The sequence below is a fragment of the Oreochromis niloticus genome, linkage group LG14 (assembly GCF_001858045.2).
Source record: "Oreochromis niloticus isolate F11D_XX linkage group LG14, O_niloticus_UMD_NMBU, whole genome shotgun sequence".
NCBI classification, from domain to species: Eukaryota; Metazoa; Chordata; class Actinopteri; order Cichliformes; family Cichlidae; genus Oreochromis; species Oreochromis niloticus.
This window is the reverse complement of record NC_031979.2, coordinates 604963-628028: the sequence shown is the minus strand read 5'-3', so window position 1 is coordinate 628028 and position 23066 is coordinate 604963. Positions and strand designations below refer to the sequence as shown.

At 42.8% G+C, this 23066-nt stretch overlaps 1 protein-coding gene across 2 annotated transcripts; it reads right to left on the bottom strand.

Moving 5' to 3' along the window:
• Positions 1–1301: 1301 nt before the first annotated feature.
• zbtb44 (zinc finger and BTB domain containing 44) lies at positions 1302–21344 on the bottom strand. Of its 2 annotated transcripts, none has more exons than XM_003457607.5 (6): positions 21013–21344; positions 13506–14605; positions 12910–12994; positions 12232–12383; positions 11186–11486; positions 1302–5525 (listed from the first exon to the last, which is right to left on the bottom strand). In XM_003457607.5, the coding sequence occupies exons 2-6, from the start codon at positions 14569–14571 to the stop codon at positions 5117–5119; spliced, it is 2013 nt and encodes a 670-aa protein (XP_003457655.1). In that variant the 5' UTR covers positions 14572–14605; positions 21013–21344; the 3' UTR covers positions 1302–5116. The 2 variants fall into 2 exon arrangements, with proteins under 2 accessions (XP_003457655.1, XP_005462485.1); XM_005462428.4 differs by having other exon boundaries at positions 5368–5525; positions 11403–11486; positions 21013–21341.
• Positions 21345–23066: the final 1722 nt, after the last annotated feature.

The following is a 23066-nucleotide window of genomic DNA, read 5'->3' as shown; positions in this document are numbered from 1 at the left end:
GATGGCATTACCTTGGCCTCCAGTAATGCTGTGAGGAACCTTGGAGTCATTTTTGACCAGGACATGTCCTTCAACGCACATATTAAACAAATATGTAAGACCGCTTTCTTCCATTTGTGCAACATCTCTAAAATTAGAAATATCCTGTCTCAGAGTGACGCTGAAAAACTAGTTCATGCATTTATTACTTCCAGGCTGGACTACTGTAATTCTTTATTATCAGGATGTCCTAAAAACTCCCTGAAAAGTCTTCAGCTGATCCAAAATGCTGCAGCAAGAGTCCTGACAGGGACTAGAAAGAGAGAGCAGATTTCTCCTGTTTTGGCTTCCCTTCATTGGCTTCCTGTTAAATCCAGAATTGAATTCAAAATCCTGCTCCTCACATACAAGGTCTTAAATAATCAGGCCCCATCTTATCTTAATGACCTTGTAGTACCATATCACCCTATTAGAGCACTTCGCTCTAATGAGGTGATATGGGGGTAACTCTGCTGGGGCTTCCCATGATGCACTGATGCACACACTGTTTCTTCTGCACTTCTCCACCTCTTTTCAGTCAATAAGTGTCTATACACCACTCTGCATTTAATCATTAGTTATCATTAATCTCTGGCTCTCTTCCTCCCCTGAGCCCATCGAGTAGCAGCAGGTGTGTGCTCCTCCCTGAGCCTGGGTCTGCTGGAGGTTTCTTCCTTCCCACTGTCACCAAAGTGCTTGTTCATCTGACTGTTGGGATTTTCTCTGTATTATTACAGCGTCTTATAATGTAAAGAACATTGAAGTGACTGCTGTTGTGAATTTGCAAAATAAAAGTGAGTTGAACTGAATTGTCAAATTTGTAGTTAGACTAAGCCTCTGTCTCAGTTAAGGTTTTATCTGTTCTTCACTATGAGACTGTTAAGCACCGCTGCAGCTAAAAGAATAAATGCTAAAACTCTCACATAAAAAAGATGAAATTAATGGAATAAATCATTGTAGTCAGATTGTCTTGATTTACAAGCACCGTGTTTTTGCTGGTATGTTTTCTTTGGGAGCTTTTAAGTGTCGTTCAACTTTATAAACATGGTTTTCTTGTCTGTACAAGCTGTCTTTATATTTTCCTAATATTATAGTCTTATCTGTGCTTGTACTTGTCTGTATCTGTGACTGCTCAATAACAGAAAAATGTCCCATACATGTTAAACTTGTCTTGAAGTACGGGGTCCAGGTTAAGTGGACAGAGCCTGACAAAGGCAGGGCCAACAACCCTAGCGTGTTACTCCACACAGTCTCTGAAATAAATCCTCAAAGTTCAGTGACAATCTTTCTGACTTTGATTTTTTTATTTACATTTTAAACTTTTACAAAACAAGTATTTTTAAGAACAACAGGACTGCAAAGCCAGAACACTAGCAAAGATTGAGAACAACCATAAACTCTTAAATACAGAGTGGTCTCGTCAGTTTTTAACAGCCAACTGTGGAATATGATCCAGTTAAAACACTCAACACCACCACAAACGTCAGTTCCCCGGATACAGTGTGTGCAGGTTGCATTACTATCTGGGATGTTTTTGTACAGGTTCTCCAAACTACAGTTTAAATACAATATCAAAGACACAAAGTACAACAATCTGTCTCAAAGCAGGTTGTAATCAGGTTGCCTACAGTATAAAGAATATGCAACATAGTATGAGTGTATATACTGGATATTTATATATATACACACACATTGCAGACAGTCACAAAGTGAAGACTATCAAGGCCCCGCCCACTCCCAGGCTAAGCTGTTCTATTCACATTTAACAAGAATATCCAAAGATGCCATGAAACAGCAACCAGAATAGAAAAATCACCATATGAACACACACATATATATATATATATATATATATATATATATATATGCCATTATGAAGAGCTACCTGACCTGTTTGGGGGGTACTTTTTGTTTTTTATTATTTTCATACTTTTAAATAAATGGTATGGACTGGAAAACATATACAACATCAAGTGTACTCGTATAATCAAGATATCTTTTGAAACATTGCACATAAAAAAGGGATAACGTACAGAAAAGAAGAAGAGGGCATGCCGAACAACAGATCGGATGAAGAGTCGGCTACAAAATAAGGCCTTGACAGAACATACCACCAACTCAGCACATGCTCTCTTTCACGTCACGGAACGACACGAACATGCAACCTTCCGAAACAAACACAGAGGAGCTGAACACAACCAGTCGTTTCATGTCAAAGCTTACAGATGTTCACAGATCAAACGGGCTCGCGCCTGGTTTCATTCAGTCACATTAGATTGAAACAAAATGATACATTCTTATTTTCTTTTTCATATATTTATATTTTATATATATATATATGTATATATCAAAACGAAAACCTTTAAAACGACACCGGTCCATTTATTGCACACCATTGGTTCACAAAAATATTTTGGGCACTTTGCGTTTCGACAAACAGCAGCATTTCATTATAAAAAAGGTGACACACACACCAACACAACAGATGAAAAGCGTGACACACACGTGGAGAATAGAAAACTCTGTCTTTTTGTTTTTCAATTCTGAAATTGTGCAACTACAGTTAATAGGTCCACTTACTAAGGCTAGCCTCTTCAATGCACAACATCATACAGTGTTGTAAAGGGCAGAACAGCAGGACCCCTCAGCTAAATAGCATGGACCGCTTTGAATGATTATCTCTTTCTTTAATATGTGCAAGTGCTGATTGCCACGGCAAATCCCCAATAAGAGAGAGAACATTTGGTCCTAGAGGAAAAAGCTCGGTTTGCACCCAGAGAAAAAGGGCAAATGGCACGACATTTAAAAAAGGGCTGAATGGATGGCACGGGGCGACACCGTTGCTTCTTAAGACGGCTCTGATTGGATTCTCAGCAGTATTCATCCTCACATTTACAATCGAGCTCGTGCACCCTGCTGGAGTGAGCGCAAGAATGAGCTGTTTGTACGACTTTTGGGAGCGCATGGTGAACATAAGCACAGAACCCAGATGCAGTCAGTAGCATTCAACTCATCTCAAAGTTCAGGCGCAACAAACTCCAAATACAGAATCACAAGCCTGTTGGCACAATGCGGGTAACAGGAAGCCTGACCCCAAAAATCAACATTTAAAATAATCAGTAACATGAAGAACGGCCTGTGTGGGTAACATTTCCAAAGATCAACTCACAGTATTTGCTGCATTCACACGTTAGCAGACGGGTTACTTCAAAACAACATTATCACATTAACACTCGACAGCCTCGTGATCACACAGATGACTGTCACACTGGGTCACCCCTGCTTCCTGGGCTACACTACAGCAACTGTACACTCACTGAGCAGTTTAACAGTTAATGTAAAAAATACGCCTCGTCATTGTGACATCGCATATTAGTTTTAGAGTTCAGAGTCTCAACGTTAGCCAGCACAATGTTATTGATGAAAGGGTGGAGAATTATCAACACTAGCAAAGTTTGATATTTCTGATAAAACACTGAAACACGAGCTTCTTTGTGGCTTTAGCACACAGCCTGTCATATTGGTCACAAATGAATTTAATGCACCAAGGTCAACACCCATACATGGGAGTTGCTGCGTATTAACAAGCTTCCGCAGTCGGCCTCCAGTGGCCATTAGAGGAACTGCAGTTTTTACCATTGCCACCTACAGTTACCGCTCGGTACTGCTCGCCGTGTCTATCCATAAGTTGTTGTTACAAAGCTTATACAATGGTCATTGTTACAGGGGATGTAGTGCATCGTTTATTATCTTAGGATGTTTGTCAGTGGCAAGAATTCAAAAATAATAAATTTGTTTCCGGAAAAAAAATTGAACTTATAGCAGAGCTGCTGTATTGAAAGCATACGTGTTCCCAATAAACTGCTCAGTGAGTTTTAATGGTAGTCAGGAAATCGCCCCATTTGTAACAACAAGAAAGAAAAAAAACTAAATCCTGGTTGAGCTCAGAGTCCTACAGAGCCGCAAAGACAATCATGCTGTAAGTGTAACATTGCTCCAATAGTCAGAACGCAGTGTCCAATGCACCTGCTGGCGAGCCACATGAACATCTATCCAATGAACTGCCTTTGGAAAGAAGGCTGGGATGAAGTGCTACATTGCCATATCACATTTGGGAATATATAATACTGCAGTTGTTGACGACAATGTAACAATGTGATTTTTTAAGTCTCAATTTGTATCCATTTCGTTGGATTACAAAATAAAAGTCGCTCTAGTGCCGATCCAATCTTGAGATTTTTGACATCACGAAGTCTAAACAGGAAAATCGTATACTGCACAGATGTGTTTGGGAATACTTTGTCAAGTAATTTCAAAAAATGAAATGTGTTCATACTGATCAAAGAAATGCACATACACACCTGACATATCATTTCACAACAACCAACATTCACAGCATTCAAATAGTAAAACTACAGTACAAGCTATTGCAATATAGATAATATTGACATTTAACAGTTTGCCTATAGCAACGGCACTAAAGGAATAACACAGTCTCTGCCAATACAAACTAGCATCAGCACTACAAATGAATACAAACATTTTTTTTCCAAAGACTTGATTTGTCACTGTTGGCAAAGCAAAGACCTTTTCTTTCTCTACACTGTACTTTGTTAAAATGGGAACTCTCAGGCACTTTCCAAAAGTAGAGCAAGGCTTCGATTTAACAGACCTCGAATTGGCTAAGACAGAAATGACTTTAGCTTGTGCTGCATTCACGTCATATGGGAAAAAACAACCTTTCTCCTTTAAGTGACTCATAAAAAAAACTTTTTACTTAGATATCAAGCGAGATCTTCTGACCCACTGAAATCTCACATCAACTGCGAAAGTTTATGAAATATTATATTTGAAACAAAACCAACCCCACAACAACAACAGCTGGCATTTAGTTGCTGGGTTTGGTGAGGTGTTCAGCATCTGCGTAGAGAAGCGCCATCAAGTCAGCCGAAGTTTTCAGAAAACTTCAATCGCAGCGTCCTGACAGTTTCACACGATGAGGCGTCAACATCCAGTCGTCCCTCTCAGTCGTCCCAGCAGATATTCCCATATGACATGACTGCAAAATAAGACATAATGGGCAAGTAGAAGACTCGAATCACTTTATGGTAATGGAAGCCACCTCCTTGGCCTGAGCATGTTGCTGCTGCTGCTCTTCTTCAAACACCTCTGGGGAACTGCCACCCACGCTGTTGTCCATCTTGGTCTCCTCTGTCATGGGCGCCGTGTCATCGGCGTCCATCTTCGGGGAGGTTGGGGCTTCCAGGGGATCCAGGGGCTCGGGTGACAGGAAGCCAGAGGAACTCTCACAATTCTGGGTGGAGGAGGAGACCTGGGAGATGACGGGCATCTGCACTGAGGAGGAGGACGAGGTGGGGGTGGTGGTGGAAGTGGAGGTGCTGCCCGGGTAGACCGGATGATGCTGGGACTCCTCCAGCTCGTACTGGACTCCCAGCGCCTCCTCCTCCTCCTGTACCTGGCTCAGGTAGTCGGGCACGAGGAAATCACTGCGTGGACCAAGAGAACATGTTAAGTTCCCCGTCACCCCACAATAACTGCACATGTGATTTTCACAAAAACACACTGTAAAATACTTGTATATACACATACTGTAATACACAGAACATATGTCCATGTGTCTCCCCATGGAGATGAGTTCTCTGTCACTGTGACCACCAGTAGACCAAAAATGTACCGATGACACCACGGCTACTTTAGGGATGAGGTTTGGGCGTTTATAGACTTTATCCCGATGGTAACACCGAGCCAACAGAGGAGACTATCGAGGGGCAGTGGGTCTGCAGCCAACAGGGAATGAGCTGAAAAACCTGAAACTAATCTCCAACAAGTTCTATTAATATTTAAGTTAAATATTTATCCCACTGTGCCTCAGTTAGTCCTCTATCTGGAACAAGACATCTCTCCCTCTTCTGATTGGTGGCTCTTCGTAAACAGATGATTTGAAGAGAGAGCCGTGTGCCTGAGATGACCGTATTAGGGTTAGGGATTGTCTGTGTAACAGCACACACAGCTCAGTTTAAAACCTGTCTGTGACGGTCCGAAGCCTTAGCTTTGGAGTACTGTGCAGAAGTCTTGAGCCACCCTCAGGCAGACTTTCAATGTTTTTCTGTGCTGCTTCTTTCGGTTATTATTGAGCTGAATCATTCCAGCATTAAAAGGCCCAAAGTCAACAGATAAATCAGTGCTAACACCCAACCTGCAAGGGACCAGTTTAGGCACTTTGTCACTAGCAGCCTATCAGTAAAACATGTTTCAGTCAGTGGTGTTGGGGAGTTTGCCATAATTGATGGAACCATGAATGCAGAAAAGCACCATCAGATTTTATCCACCATGTGGAAAGCCTCTGATTGTCAGCAGCATCGTTCTTCAGCATGACAATGATCCTGCCAATGCAGTAAAAGCAATCCTGCTTAGACAAACCACACAGAGGACGAGTGAGAGCCCAGAGCTCAATGAAGCAGTGTGGGATCATCTTCAGAGAGAAGGGAACAAAATGCAGTCAATGTCCAAATAAGAGCTTTGGGATGTCCTTCGAGAAGAATGGAGAAATGTTCCTGAAGCTCAGCAAGTCACTGTAACAATCTCCTATTTTCCTAGCAGAAAATATATATAAAGAAATCCACTCAAGACTTTTGCACAGTACATCAAACTCATTCTTTGAAACTTTGTCCACCTTCAGTTTGAGCATCCAGATAATCAGGAAACTCGTAATCGGGCCGCTTAAAAACTAAAAGCTACTCCAGATTTTCCATCATCAGGCTTACATGTGTAAAGTTTGTTGCTTTGTTGGTAGCAGATTGAAAACGTCTTCAGGGGTAACTTTTAGTATTTTACAGCTAAAAGAAAAACATCTTAAACTGTTGCAGCTCCTGAGCGTTTGGAAGAAGACGGCGTCATTGGCCTCTCTTTAGGTAAACGTTGGCGTGATCGGCTCTCCCTCATAAACACTGGCTTTAAACAGCGACGGTGTGCCTGAGACGACCATATTTACTGACATCATACTGAGCCAAAAGTGGAAAACCTGTCAGAAACCAAATGTTTAGAGCAACCCAAAGCCCGAGGCTTCAGCTTAATTGTACAATGACTGTACAGTATAAATAAAAAAAGGCATAAGAGGCCTTCTACGATGTCACGCTCTATCATAAATAAAAACTAGGAAGGATGAGGAAACACGTTTAGAGTGTTTTTCTGTAATTAAAGCATTGTTTAAAATTTTAATGCAATAATTATCTTTATGGTGCACCTTCATCTGCCTCAGTCATTAGTGTAATAACAGCACTGATTCAGTGTGTGGGATTGGTGGATTCATCCTTTACATGAATGTTTGGTGAAGGCAAACATACGAGTGCTGTAAACTATTGTCGAAATTCAAGCAGATACAGAAACTGGTGCTGGTCTGAGCCAAAAGTGATACCGAGCTCAGTTTTCATCACATGGTTTCCACGGATGTTCTTTCAAACGTGTCAGTGCCGTCGATCCTGCAGCTGCACATGTGCAGACTGTCAAACTACGACTGCCACAAATTATTATTTTGGTAGTCGACTAATCAGATCATGCATCCATTGAACGTAAAACGTACAGCTGATTGCACCAGCACGCATCTGCTCTAACTACCATTAGCTTACAGCTGGAAGTGTTTCAGGTATGTGCTAACTAAAGATAAAGACAAGATGATAGTTTATTCGACTTTTAATGAAATTTGCAGATTGTCTCGGTGGAGTTTAATAAACTCGGCCGTCTGTTCCTTACTATCTAAAATATAACAGGACACTGGAGTAAACTCTCGACCATCTCACACTTCTGTTTAATCACTTCTCTGTTTGACGTTTATTCAGCTGTGTGAAAACTAAAACTTTAATCTCAGCCAAACCGATTTACTCAGGAACAAATAAAACACTGAAAAAAGCCAAACAGTAACATTTTTAAGTTATCTAACTTATATATCATGTTTAACCTGAGTAGCCAAAGACAGCGGTGATCCGAAAATCTGCCGTTCTCACCGGCTCTAGTGAGCCTCGACCTCCCGGTCAGCTATCGAGCTGGTGGGTAACAGACGTCTCTGAAAACGTTGGAGCACTTTGCAAACGTGATGTCTTGATAAACTGAACAGATATTTGAAGTTTACACAGCTACATTCTCGCCTGAAAATATCTTAAAAGTTTATTTTCTGACCCAGAAAGAGTAAAGAGCAATATTAAAACTAAGTAGCTGCTGCCATTGTTGGAAACTGGAATTGGCAGGGCCGCGCTATGAATTCTGGGATATGGTGGCCCACGAAGGATACACCCGACCCATCCTTCAAATCTGGGGAAAAGGAGGACACATTTGGAGGAGTCTTCGAATTTGGACAGCCTTCATCGCATTGCTGTGACGTAATCGGCCTACAGCAGGATGCGGCCTCAGCAGGATGCGGCCCCCTTTGGACACAGCTATGATACCGGAGACGGCTTCTTCTTCTTCGGGGTTTAACGGCAGCTGGCATCCTCGTAGATGCAGTGCTGCCATCTTCTGTTTCAGTACGTTATTACACTCTTAAATCCCACTACTTACTCCTGCATCTTTCAGAAATGACACGTCGACTATTAAATTAGTCGTTGACAATTTTGATAGTTGACTAATCGTGGCAGCCCTAGATGGGATGGAATCAGAGCCTGGGATCCAAACTCACCTGTCCTCTGTGCCACAGAGGACAGGTGAGTTTATCCTGGAAACCACGTGATGAAAATTGTGTCGTTAACATATCTTAACAGGAATTAAGTAGTGTGAATTAAGAGTGTGAATGAACTGCAAGGGAATTTTCCACACTGTTGTTTGAGGTTTGAGGAGTCAATGGCCCGACCTGTGAGGGCTCGAGTAAGAAGTGGAAAAGTCTGGGAACTACAGGCCCACTTTGAGACACTATGTTCGGACTTTTGTGGGTCATTGTGGGCTGATGATGAAAACAACCTCCTAGATTTGGTTAAAGAAGCACAGATGACAAAGGTATTCCATGACCACATACAGTACCTGCTACAGTATGCTATGGTTTTCTCGTGCGTACTTAATACTAACAGTTATAATTTGGACAGTTAATCTGTGTGTTAAGGAAACTCAGTAAGCTCGTATTTGTACTCTCGATACCTCACTTCATCCTCTTACTTCTGGAATTTTTTCAGTCAGAGCTGAAACAAATTTGAGGTATTTGTAATTTGCTCTCAGTGGTGAATGTTAAAGGAACAGTTTGACATTTTGGGAAAAATCTCCATTCGTTTTCTTTACTGACACTTAAATGAAAAGCTTGAGACTACTCGTGTCTGAGCAGTAAATGCAACACTACAGCCAGGAACCGTTTGCTTAGTGTGGCATAAGCCGGGACAGTCGAACGGTAACTAAATCTACCAGCAGCCTTTTCCAAAGTGAGCTGGTGATTTACTCCAACCAGAGCCTGCAGCAGCTGGAGGACTGGTTCCTCTGCTGCTACACCCAGCTCACAACGCTACTGTTTATTAGCATCCTATCTAGGGCTGCCGCGATTAGTCGACTAGTCATGATTACGTCGACTATCAAAATCGTTGACGACGAATTTAATTGTCGACGTGTAGTTTAAAGCTTTGTAAGATCCTGAAAGACGCAGGAGTAAGTAGTAGGATTTCAGAGTGTAATAACGTACTGAAACAGAAGATGGCAGCACTGCATGTACAAGGATGCCAGCTGCCGTTAAACCCCGAAGAAGAAGAAGAAGCAGTCTCCGGTATCATAGCTGTGTCCAAATTCAGAGACCGCATCCTGCTGAGGCCGCATTTGTAGGCCGATTACGTCACAGCGACACGACAAAGGCTGTCCAAATTCGAAGACTCCTCCAAATGCGGCCGACAAATCCCAGAATTCATAGAATTCACCCTGCCAATTCCAGTTTCCAACAATGGCAGCAGCTACTTAGTTTTAATATTACTCTTATTACTCTTTCTGGGTCACAAAATAAACTTTTAAGATATTTTCAGGTGAGAAAGTAGCTGTGTAAACTTCAAATATCTGCTCGGTTTATCAAGACATCACAGATTTGCAAAAGTGCTCCAACGTTTTCAGAGACGTCTGTTACCCACCAGCTCGATAGCTGACCGGGAGGTCGAGGCTCACTAGAGCCGGCGAGAACGGCAGATTTTCGGATCACCGCTGTCTTTGGCTACTCAGGTTAAACATGATATATAAGTTAGATAACTTAAAAATGTTACTGTTTGGCTTTTTTCAGTGTTTTATTTGTTCCTGAGTAAATCGGTTTGGCTGAGATTAAAGTTATAGTTTTCACACAGCTGAATAAACGTCAAACAGAGAAGTGATTAAACAGAAGTGTGAGATGGTCGAGAGTTTACTCCAGTGTCCTGTTATATTTTAGATAGTAAGGAACAGACGGCCGAGTTTATTAAACTCCACCGAGACAATCTGCAAATTTCATTAAAAGTCGAATAAACTATCATCTTGTCTTTATCTTTAGTTAGCACATACCTGAAACACTTCCAGCTGTAAGCTAATGGTAGTTAGAGCAGATGCGTGCTGGTGCAATCAGCTGTACGTTTTACGTCCAATGGATGCATGATCTGATTAGTCGACTACCAAAACAGTAATTTGTGGCAACCCCATCTACAAGCATATGCATGTAATGGAATGACTGTTGTTTATTCAAAGAGAAACTTGAAAATGATATTCTCTGTTTTATTTCATAGCTGGGACCAGTTACGGGGCACCCCTCCCAGTTTTCCCATGTTTTGAATCATGGTGGCAAAGGGTTTCCACACCTGCCACAGCACAGAGTGCTCCTTTACACAGCAGTGACTGAAACAAACAGACAGGCCAAAGTGCTGTGACCAAGGCCTTATTAGGTATCATCAGTATTCACATTTACACCACAGTTATCAGGGCAGTCATGATGTTTTCATTCAACTCATCATATAAGCCTTATTCCCAAAATGTAAAACAATTGTGTCAAAGCAGTTAAAGTTCCCCAGTAAATACAGACACACTTGATCTAAGCATTCAAATCATCTGAAAAACAGTTGTACAAAGCCAAAGTCACGACAACGAGTCTGCTGTTAGAATCTAAACTCAACTTTTTTTCTCATCCAGGTGAGATCTGAGTAAATGATGGGGGCGGCGCCCCCTGACTCCTCACCTGCTCTGGAAGTAGTTTGCTAGTTCGGATGCCTCATGGTTCAGACTCCTCAGGTGTACAATTAAATTGCCAGAGTTGGTGAACATGGCGCCGCACGTTTTGCACTCATAAATCCGCGGCTTGCGGATTATGTGTCGGGAGACCCTCATGTGGTGCTTATATTCACCGAAGGACGTGAATGTGGCGCTACAAATCTGGCACCGGAAACAGCGTTTACCTTCGTGCTTCAGCCGATGCATCTTTAGGGAGTAGGCCCGTGTGAACTTTTTCCCACAGCGGTCACATTGGAAAGGTTTAATGCCTGGAAAAAGAGACAAAACCACGCTTGCTGATCTGTACATTAGCATTACATGAGTGTTTGTGTCCACGTGTGTGAGATGAGATCACAAAAAGCCTCTGTTAAGGTTTTTTAAATCAGGGGTTCCTTGAAAGTCTCCTTTCTTTCCTGAGGCATTTACAAGAGCAGCAACTTGTATCGTTTAACTTTTTATTATAATCTTCATTAGCACCTTCACAACCAAGAAATGTAACCAAATCCAGTTGTTCTTCTTGTCTCCAAGTAAAAAGACAACAATGTCTCTCTAAGTGCTGCGATGAAGAATGTGTTTGATTTTTATGTTTAACCTCCTAGGACCTGCCGTCCACATATGTGGACATCACATTTTGGGTTATTTAGACCAAAATACTCAATTTTGCTCTACATGGGCCTGATATCCACTTACGAGGACATTATACTGCTACTGTTCTATCAAATTTTTAAATGAATATCCTCATCTGTGGCTCTTACTTTTCTTAAAAACAAAAATAAGGTAAAAAAAAAAAAAAATCTGGAAATTCTTTGTTTTTACATTCATTGGGCCCCAATATGCCCAAATATCAAAGAGAAATTAAAAATGCATGTCGTGGAAGAGTTCGGGTCTTAGGAGGTTAAAGAGAAAAACGTCAAAACAAAGGCTGCAACATTTTCGTTTACTTCAAAGGGGCGTGGTGGTGTGCAGTCATATATGAAGAATCATGTAATGCACTTGCTTTCATATTTCACCTACCGGAGTGTATGAGCATGTGCTGTTTCAGGTTTTGAATGCGTGTGAATCGGACTCCGCAGGTCGGACACTGAAAGGGCCGGTCAGGGCCGTTGGTGCCAGGCCGTGTCGAAGGACTGATGTAGAGATGGTACGGATACTGAATACCTTCCAACCTGAAACACAAACAGAGGACATTAAAGCGCTAGTCATAAATTTGATGTAGTCCAGTCCCAGTCTACAGTATATAGCTCTGATCTATGATCAAAATGCCATTCTTCTATTTTAACAGTGCTGACAGCGGATCAGGGTAACAACTCGACATGCACAACGTAGCAAAAGTGTGAGCATGAACAAGCATGTGCGTGCATCTACAAATACCCTTGTTGCATCTGTTGGTTATAATATAAGGAGTTAACAGAAAGCACAACCCTAACCAAATGTATATGTGTTTATGTGTCGTGTGTAACAACCACACATGTGATTAGTGATGACAGCAATGTGCGCCACACTGAGGAACGTGCTAACAGGTATCACACATTTGTATAACGACCATTCTTTAGATTACAGTGCATCATTTAAACACGTCTTCTTTTATTATGTAACCAGGTGTGGCCCAGACTTTCAGTCGTGACAGCCGCGTCTATGTGTTCTTTCCTACTTTATGATTGGTTCACAGCGAGTTTCAACAAATCACGATACCTCTCATCATCTTCCGCATGTCCTCCAGCGTTAGAGGTGCTCTGCATTGACGGTAAGCCCTCTGACACGCCCTCATCCATCGAGCCTGGGAAGAAGGAGGGAAGAAAATGACTCACGGTAGCTGTCGACTGAAAATAAAGCCTAAAGCAAGACATCTTGGACATGGTTACACTAATACACTCTTTGAAGGCTAATCCCCTGCTTTGGGATTGATGCTGCTGGATAACAAAGCACTGTGCCACTAAACAGTTTAGGAAAAAATGACGAATGTTTACATTTCCTTTTTTTATTTATGGAAAGGCAGAAAAGCCTTTGAAGCAGAATTTGGACCAGTGGACAATAAAACTTTCCACTGAGACGATACAAATAAAAATCCGGTGGGTGGGGTGGCAGCTCTGGGAGCAGGACGAAGCAGGTTTGATTGCACACTTTGCATAGCAGCGCTGTCTTAAGTGGGTCAGGATACAGCCCTGTTGCACCAGTGAGAAACACAATATGCACATCGACGTTTTATCTAAACTGGATGTTTTAACCTAATATAATCTGTGCACATATGATACAACAATGCACCGCGAAGGTAGGACGAAGACGGTCACCTATGGAGGAGGACTGTGGACTGATGAGGAGCTCCTCTTGGACCTGTTCGCTCCCCGGCACCGTCTGCTGGTCACTCAGCGAGCTCTGAGAGGCACTGACCGGCTGCGACGACGCTTCCTGGACCTCTTCGTCACTGAGACGCTCCACCTTCACCCGTACATCTTCCTCCTCCGCTGCGACAGGCGAAGACACCGTCTTTGAGCTCTCGCACGTTAGGAAGTCGCTGAGCCGACGGCCAACCACTACCTCAGAGGTCCCCGGGGTTCCCTGCTCTAAACAGCGAGGGCTCTCCGGCAGCTTCGATTTGTCCGAGTGAAACCTCCGGTCGATACCGAATGGGAAAGTCCAGGGGAAGGCCAGGGAGGACTCCACGGGCTGGGCTGCGCTGTCTGAGAACGAGGGCGATGGGTTGGGGATCTGAGGGGAGGTGGTGACCATCTGTGTAGTGCATTTGAGTGGACTCTCAGGGGAAGCCATCGACACAAAGCTTTTGCGTTTCCTTCGCGATTCACGGCAGATGGGAACGTTTCTTTCCATCACGCTGCAATCGGAAGACACGGGCGACACGCTGCCATCCAGCGGTGTCAGGGCACAGTTTGATGAGGCGCTCTCCGGTGCCGATTCGTGAGGTTTATCGGCTCCCATGTTGTTGTTGTTATTGTTGTTACCCGGACTCCACAGAATACTTGACTTCATGAACTCCGAACACGTACTAGCCACAGCAAACATCTGCATGTAACTGGCTGCTGCCAGGACGTCGATGATATTCTCCGTGCTGATGGAAAGAGTCGACGTGTAGGCGTACTCCAGCAGGGGAGCGAAACCGCTAACCGTCACGTGGTGAAGGTCCAATACAAACTTGTCCTCCTCCTCTGGCCGGCCCACCAGTTTGGAGCGGAAGAATTCGCTGCAGCATGCCAGAACCACTTTGTGGGCCAGGAAGAGCTTGTCTTGGACTCGGATGGTGACATCGCATAAATGACCCTCGTTGCGCAAAGCGTTGAGCTTCTCGAGCATCTCCTGGCTGTGCGAGGTCGAGCTGTGGGTGAAGGTTTTCACCCCCATGTTGGAATTCCTCTTTATCCAAAGGATCCGTGTCCTGCAGAGAGACAAAAAAGTCATAAATAAATGCTTCAGTTTGGAAAAGAGTAGTGTTACCGTGCCAGTCCTGTCCACCGGTAAAAGAAAATGAAACAGATCGCTGTTAATGAATATATACTTCGGATATTCTCCAAGATCTTTTTTAAACCTTAACCAAACAATGTAAAAATGATATACCATATAGGTGCTGGTCAGGTGTACGACTAATTAGACATGTCTGTGTCTGACAGACAAAACGAGGAATCTGGTTAAAGGGCTGCTACTTTAAGAGCTCTAACTGAGTCTACAGGTCCCACTTTCTCACGTATTCAAACAAGAGTTTTTTATTCACACACTCAAGTCAACGCATGAAGAGAAACTCTGGGTTGTATCAGCACGAGGACACTGACAAGCAGACTGGGAGGATCAGGGATCAAACCACCGACCTCCTGAGCCACAGAGAAAATAGAAAAACACTCATGAAAAAATTATTACCTTTCTGAATTCTCTTTTTGAGACAAAGCTGTTGTTTATTATAAATTAGTTATAACTCAATCACACCCCATTCCCTCACAGCAGTTTGTTTTTGTTCCTCCTCGTAAGCTCAAATTAAATCACTATTCAGTTCAGCTCAGGCCAATACGGCTAAAACAGATTTTCTTCCTACAAACTGTGGTCTGGGTCAGAGACCAGTTAGGCTCTTCTGTGGTGCGTGACAGTTGGCTGTTAGCTTCAGCACTCTGCTTTGGTTTGCAGGTGTAGCTGTGAGCTCGCTGCCACCCGGGAGTGTCTTTGCCCGCACTGTACTCACAGACATCCTTTGGTGGAGGTTCAGTTCTGTAGGTGTGCAAGGATTAGCTTTCCTTCCAACACAGATCAGAAACACCGAGTCAGGGCTCATCTCGCCTTCGTGTTCACTGCCCTCCTCCCCAACTTTGTGACACGTATTTGGTTTTCACTTCACTTAAATCAGTGGTTCCCAAAGTTTTTTTGCCAGGCCCCCCCTTTTTTTTTTTTTTTTTTTCAAACACACACACACACACACATATTTTGTTTACAAATTCCACTGCGGTTTATTTCACACCTCAAACATTTAGTAAACAATTAAGCAAATTCAAGTAAACGGCAATAAATTACAGGTAGTAATAAAATAGAAAGGCAGAGGCGTCACGGTGTGATTATTTTACATGTAGTTGTTTTTCTCCTGTGTAATAATATTCAACATTGCTGTCAATACATTTTTCAAAAAATGTCTCTCTGTGCAAAATGGGTTCAAACACATAAACAGCTGTGGGATCCTGTTTGTCGGTGATTTGAACCGGGGGGAACAAATTACGGCAGGATCAGCCTGATATTATTTGTATCCCGCTGTAACTTTACTGCATAAAGAGCTAACATGTCCAAAATGTCAGGAGTAGTTAGTTATTACAAGAAGTGTTTGTGAACTAAAAATCAAGAATGTGGGATACTGTTTGTCCGTGATTTGGAGAGCCCAGCGCTGCTCCCGACGCAGGGAAACTAATTTTGCAGGGGAGACCTACCTTGGCACTTGTGCAGGTGAAGCCAAAGGGAAGATATGCTTCACCATATTTTCTAGTCTTTGGCTTGGAAGGAAGTTGGTTTGGAGACATATTCAGCGATGCTTCATCTCCTGCTTTGCGTTTGTGTGGGAGCCCCGTCAAAAACCTGTCCACAGTGTCCAAGCGCTCTTTTTTTATTTTTTTTATTTTCATACCGCGCCCCCCGGGCGGGCCCCACACTTTGGGAACCTCTGACTTAAATCAACAATCAACAGAAAAACACTGTAAAGAGACACATTTTAGGAGCTCAGTAAGTGTGTGACCTCAATCAAATGAATGAGGTTAGATTACAGCACTGACCGAAATATCACCATCCTCATGCAGCTGCTGTTATACTATAAACTATACTTTTGATTGTTGCAGCAGTATGTCATTACTCATGGCTATGATGACTACTGAACAGTTGTTTTATATGTAGTCATTAGGCTGTGGGTGAAGTCTACTGTGCATTGTTAGAGTTGTTTTACAATAATGTCCCTTATGCTGCTGTTACACTTCCAAAGGACCAGTAGAAGATGACACATTAGTGTGTCTCAGTACATTACTACGTCTTAAAATAACTGTGTGTGACGACCAAAGAAGAACAATGCTGAGCGAGTAATGTGACAACTTCAAAAACTAATCGCACACGCTCTGATTTGAAATAAATCCTTCAATTTGAACATCAAGAAGCAATAGGACATAGAGGACATTTTAAGAGCCTGTTTTGTCTCCATTTTAATTTGAGACTTTTCTACTGACCCAAACTTTACATGATTATTTTTTAAATCAATGTCAACATGATTTAACACCAGCCTGCAACAACGTGGCAGCACGGTGGCACGGTGGTTAGCACTGTTGCCGCACAGCAAGAAGGTCCTGAGTTCAATTCCACTATCAGGCCGGGGTCTTTCTGTGTGGAGTTTGCATGTTCTCCCCGTGTTTGTGTGGGTTCCCTCCGGGTACTCCGGTTTCCTCCCACCGTCCAAAGACATGCAGCTTGTGGGGATAGGTTAATTGGATAATCGAAATTGTCACTAGGTGTGAATGTGAGTTTGAATGGTTGTCTGTCCTTGTGTGTTGGCCCTGCGACAGACTGGCGACCTGTCCAGGGTGTACCCCGCCTCTCGCCCTATGACAATCTGGGATAGGCTCCAGCGCCCCCCCGCGGCCCTGAAAAGCAGAAGCGAATGGATGGATGGAATGTCAATGTGTCAAATCCAGGCCGAGTTGTCAAAGACTCGGGTGTGGAATCGCTAACTTACTCAACAATCAAAAGTACACAAACAAAACGAGCGGTCAAATATTACCCTGCAAGACTCTGTTGAGAGCAGAGACAGAGGGGGAAAGGCAAGTGCTCGATGTTCAGAGGACAGTGGATAAAGGTAGAGAGAAATATAAAGAGGTGCTTTCTGAGGGGAAGGTAAAGGGGGGCTGAAAGCAGGCAGGGGTAGGGAACGCAGAGGACAAAATGCCAAGTTATGTAACAACAATCAAAGCAGATGGGCGGCGATGTGAGCCAGACCCATGTGGAGGCCAGCGCACTACAGGACGCTCAAGCAGCTGTCTGTGAGACATGTGGATTCTCTGAGGCATGAGATTTTCCATCAAACAAAAGCTCGAGTGAAGGGGCTCTCACAGGGAGAGCGCACTCTCCTTCACACGGCCTCACCAAAGGAAAATACTCTTGGGCCATGTTGGCCCAGTAAAGGCAAAGTGAATTATAGATTTGGGCTGCGGTGGTGCAACAGGAGTCTGAACCAGCAAACAGAGCACATTAGAAAACGAGCTTTAATTCCACCACGAGGTTAGACTCCTGTCAGAAAAACAGATTTCTCTTAACCTGTTCAAATCAATGTTCTTTAACATGAAACTGAGAGGCCAAACAGATAATTCACAATAAAAAAGGCTGTGCTGATTCGAGGGAAGTGTGGAGCTCCACAGGCTTCTGTGCAAGGACCTCTACTTCTCTTTATATATTTATATTTGCATTGCTGTGCATTTACCTATGAAGTCAGACGACACAAATCATTTTTAAGAGTGAATTCAATATTTTTTTCATTCAGAGACAGAAACTTAAAACGTTTGTTACGTTCTCTTATTTATTGCACCTTGGGGCGATCGTGGCTCAAGAGTTGGGAGTTCGCTTTGTAATCGGAAGGTTGCCGGTTCGAGCCCCGGCTTGCACAGTCTCGGTCGTTGTGTCCTTGGGCAAGACACTTCACCCGTTGCCTACTGGTGGTGGTCAGAGGGCCCGGTGGCGCCAGTGTCCGGCAGCCTCGCCTCTGTCAGTGCGCCCCAGGGTGGCTGTGGCTACAATGTAGCTGCCATCACCAGTGTGTGAATGGGTGGATGACTGGATGTGTAAAGCGCTTTGGGGTCCTTAGGGACTAGTAAAGCGCTATACAAATACAGGCCATTTACAGTCTGCGTGACTCTGCTTGAATCCGCTGGTTGTTCTCTTTGTAGCATTCACAGTACGTGTTTTCAACAGCGAGGCTGCAGAATCCTCTTTGGTGGGCAATTTGAACACCCACAACATGGTTGAACGGTGTCTCTACATTTTAAATTTCTCATTCATCACTTGTTATAAATACCAATATAGCAGTAAATAGCTAATATTGGCAAATAATGTCAACAATAAATAGGTCAGGTTTCACTACAGGCATGTCTTAAATCTGTGCAATGTTGTTAAAATTAGACATATCCTGTTTTAGATTTTTTAGGTTCTTCTAAAAACTCCCTGAAAGTCTTCACTTCATCCAAAATGCTGCAGCCAGGTTGGTTAAATCCAGAATTCAGGGTAAAATCCTTCTTCTATCAAATTTATGAATGATCAGCCCCCGTCCTGTCCCAAAAGTCTCTATGGTTTCTCAATAGAGCACTTTGCTCTCAGTTGTTTCTAAAAGTAGAACGTGAGGCAGAGCCCATGGATTCACAATATACGCCTGTGACTGATAAGTCGTAGCCAATGAAATCACCACAGCTGACCAACGTTTATAAAACAGGCTTCATTTTTTATTTAGTGTGATGTAACTCATGATGGGTGACTAACATAATGAGACAATGAACTCAACAGCAGAGAGTTAAGAAAGAAAGCCTTTTCACCCCGACACACTTCTGTAAGACTGGAAGTCTCTTAACAATCACACCTGTTGCCACCTGGTGGCCTTCAGATTGCAGGATGGTGGAAGCTATGTCCATCTTTCTTAATGTCTAGATAAAAAACAAGAGAGAAGATGTATTTGAAGAAAGGAAATAATTGCATCGACTATTCGATTTTTTCATAATTTAATCCCCACGCCCAAGTTATTCCAAAACATGTGCAGAAAAATCAATAACAAATGTTATTCCTCCACATATGCAGCATCTGCCCGGTGTACTAACCCATGATATTACCCGCCTCGTCAAACTTTCCTCTGACAGAGACACTGAAAGAATTTTGAACTGAAATTCATGGGAGAATCCTGTAATACCATCAATGGCAAACTGTAACGTCCAGAGGAACAAAGCCTTTTAAAGTGCTATTACGGGCACTTGGTAAACTTCTGGCTGCTCGCTTATTCACAAGAGATTTTTTTTTCTTTACACCAGGAGTTCTTCCTCACTTTGTGTCCTACTGTGATCAGACCAAGGCCCTTTCACTCATTAGAGGAATATTTAAATCACTACACTATGGAGGCACTCTAAAGTTCATTTAAAGAACATTTCAAAATGACTCGTTGAACAGTCCACAAAGACTTTGCTCCCCACTGTTAAGTTCAAATATTAGGTTTGACACTCTGAAAGAGATTTTTTTTAAAATCACATTTTAACACAAATTCTGGAGGAAAATGCATAAATATACTTCCTTGCAACAGCTACTTAAAAGTGAGCATAGTTGTTTCTTTCCCACATTACAATCTGGATTTGTTTTGATGCTGTTTATTAGTTTATTAGCAGGTGAATAATAAGATGAATAAGCTTGCAGGCAACTGATTAAACACTGACTATATGACAGAGGATAGGGTCGAGGGGGCGTGGCCTTCATCCTGTACTTATACTAATTGCATTGCATACAACCAAAGGGAGCACAAGTGCAGGACTATAACACAGCAGAAAGCTGAGAATGTGAATAAAAAAACAAACAAACAAAGACTGTATGTATGTGTGTGTTTTGAGTGTGTGTGCATCTCAGTTTCAAGTGGACAAGATGCTCCGCGAATATGATTGCAACAACAATCACAGTTTAGCAAACACTAGCTAACGGTGTCAAACAGACGCCGAGTCTGCCAGGAGGCGATTAGAATTTTCAAAATAAAAGCCAAACGAACCTGACAAATCATTTGAAGCAAATGGGGCACGTTAATGTGTGACAATTACTGATGTCGTTCAACGGGTGTAAAACACAGTTGCTACCTACAACTTGCACAAAGTAAAGTGATTATTACTATTATATGACTATAATAGCCATTTATACTAGTCATCATTTATATTTATGTCTTATTCACAACTATTGCTGGTAGACCTGTGGTGGTTTTTTTAAGAGTTAGCTTTCTGAACTGCACTGCAGTCTGAGTTTTTACCAATCTGCATAAATACTAAGACAGAAATATACAAAATAAAAGCACATTTTTAATTGACTTCATTTACTTTGAAGCCAACGTATTCCCATTTCCGTTTTGACCGCAGACTAGCCGCTGCACTTTGACGCAGCTGCTCCATGGGAGCTAACTGGCATTAGCTGCCAAGCTAGCGATAGCTGAGACAACACGGCGCTCTTAGTTGGTTTGTTTGTCGTTTTCAGTGTCGAGAAAGCAACACAACCAGACAAGAATATACACACCACGGTTAGCGTTATCAGACACAGCGGACGAAGGGAGTTTACCTTCTCGGGTGAGGCCTGTGATAACGGATGGGCCTCGGGTCGCAAACAGCTCAGCTGACAAAGCAGTTGGAGACAGCGGTGTGCCCTGCCGCTCTTCTCCGCTCCCTTCACATTCCTCGCTCTTCCAGCAGTTGTCACCCTGCCAGCCGCCAAAAGTCGCGCTTTAATTAACGCTCACATGAATTCACATTACAGCAGGCTGGTGTTAAAAGTTGCCGAGGTGCAGTTTTTATCCCTTTGTGCTCCCCGCTGTCCTTTCTGCGCTGTATTTGTACCCCCACAATGCAACGCGCATCTCCCACTGTACTGTACAGTACTGTAAGAAACAGGAAGTCTCACATTAAGCTGTATGCGCACACCTCGGGGCAGCTTGGGGGTCCCCACTGTTTGTATGCATTTGTGTGAAGTTTATATTTTCTCTATAGAGATGTTCATAGAATCACAGCATGCGCAAATCTGCTGTATTTGTACATTTTCTTGTCTTTATATTATCACATCTATTATTTAAATTAATTTGATCATCTTTTACTTACAATCTGTGATTTTGACTTTTGGAAATTCTGATTTTAACTCTTCTCAATCCTTTCATATTACAACATCCTGTGTCTCTTGATGTCTCTGTTTATTGTAACTTTGAAAAAATGATGGTGTGCAGTTCAGGAGCTCCTGTTAACCATGTAAACCTCAGACTTTCATTGTAACTCGGGGTCATGCCACCTGCAGAAATACTCTTAATGAATCTGCAGTGGTTAGACATTGATGGGTGGGAGGAGTACTACAGTGGGTGATTTTATGGAGTGGGGAAAACATCTTCTGTATCTGAATAAAACCAGAGATGAAGTAAGAGGACAGCTGCACAACCCGTGAATATCTTGGGACAGGATGTTGATGTGGTGGAAGAGTACATAGACCAACAACAGGCTAAACTCTGTTTGCTAAGGAAGTTGAGGTGCTTCGGTGTATGCAGCACAGTACTGGAGATTTTCACTTGTGGCTAGTTCAGTATACTTTGCTGTGGTTTGCTGGGGGGAAGCTGGTGAAGAGCACTGGATCATCTGAGCTGTGGTGAAGAGGATAATCCTGATCACCTTCTGCAATGCAATATAGCATTTTGGCCAAGGTCCATGTGCCAGGTAATTCCAGAAAAAAAGCAGAAATAATAATAATAATAAATCATATGAACTGGTGTAAGAAGATAATTAAATAATTAACTAAACAAGATGATGACAACCATCATTATGGATGGATTGTAACATATGAACAGCCCCCAACGCTCCTGTGTAGGAGCGTTGGGGGCGTTGGGGGAGCATTGGACAGGGATAGCTCAGTAGGTAGAGTGTCTGCCCCATGATCGGAAGGTCGGGGGTTCGACCCCACTGAACGGCTACCCTGAGGTACCCCTGAACAAGGTACCGCCCCTACACACTGCTCCCCGGGCGCTGCACTGGTGGCTGCCCACTGCTTCACTGGGTGAATGGGTTAAATGCAGAGGAGTAATTTCCCTTCGGGGACTAACACAACACACTTTACACTTTACTTTACTTTACACAGGAGGAAGATTGAACGGGAAGGAGAACAGTTATTTCTTGGTCGTCATTTGACGACATTTAAAAAGTTTCTTGTTATTTCTTTTAAATAGCTTTCATTTCAGACGTTGAATTTCTTCAGTGTGACAAAGCTATGCGGTCTGCTGAAACATTAGATATCAACTGAAAGTCAAACTGAACTGTGGATAACATGATTATGGTCATGCTGGTATTTTTGAACTATTATGATTTTCACATCAACCAAGCTCAGAATATAGAATAACAGGCGTTAAAACAGGATGTTGTTAAGTGGCTGGGTTCCTCCCTAACCACAGCTACTGAATATATTCTCATATGGCTGTCTTTGAAATATGTGAGTGGAGAAGTTATTCCATCGTGGGAGGATTTTTACAGAACATTGGAAGAGGTTTTGGTTTATAAAACTTGCCTCACCCAACTTTTAAAAGCTACCAGCCCACCTAAAAGAATTCCACACATCTGTGGTGAGTTTTAGTGTCATACAGCCTA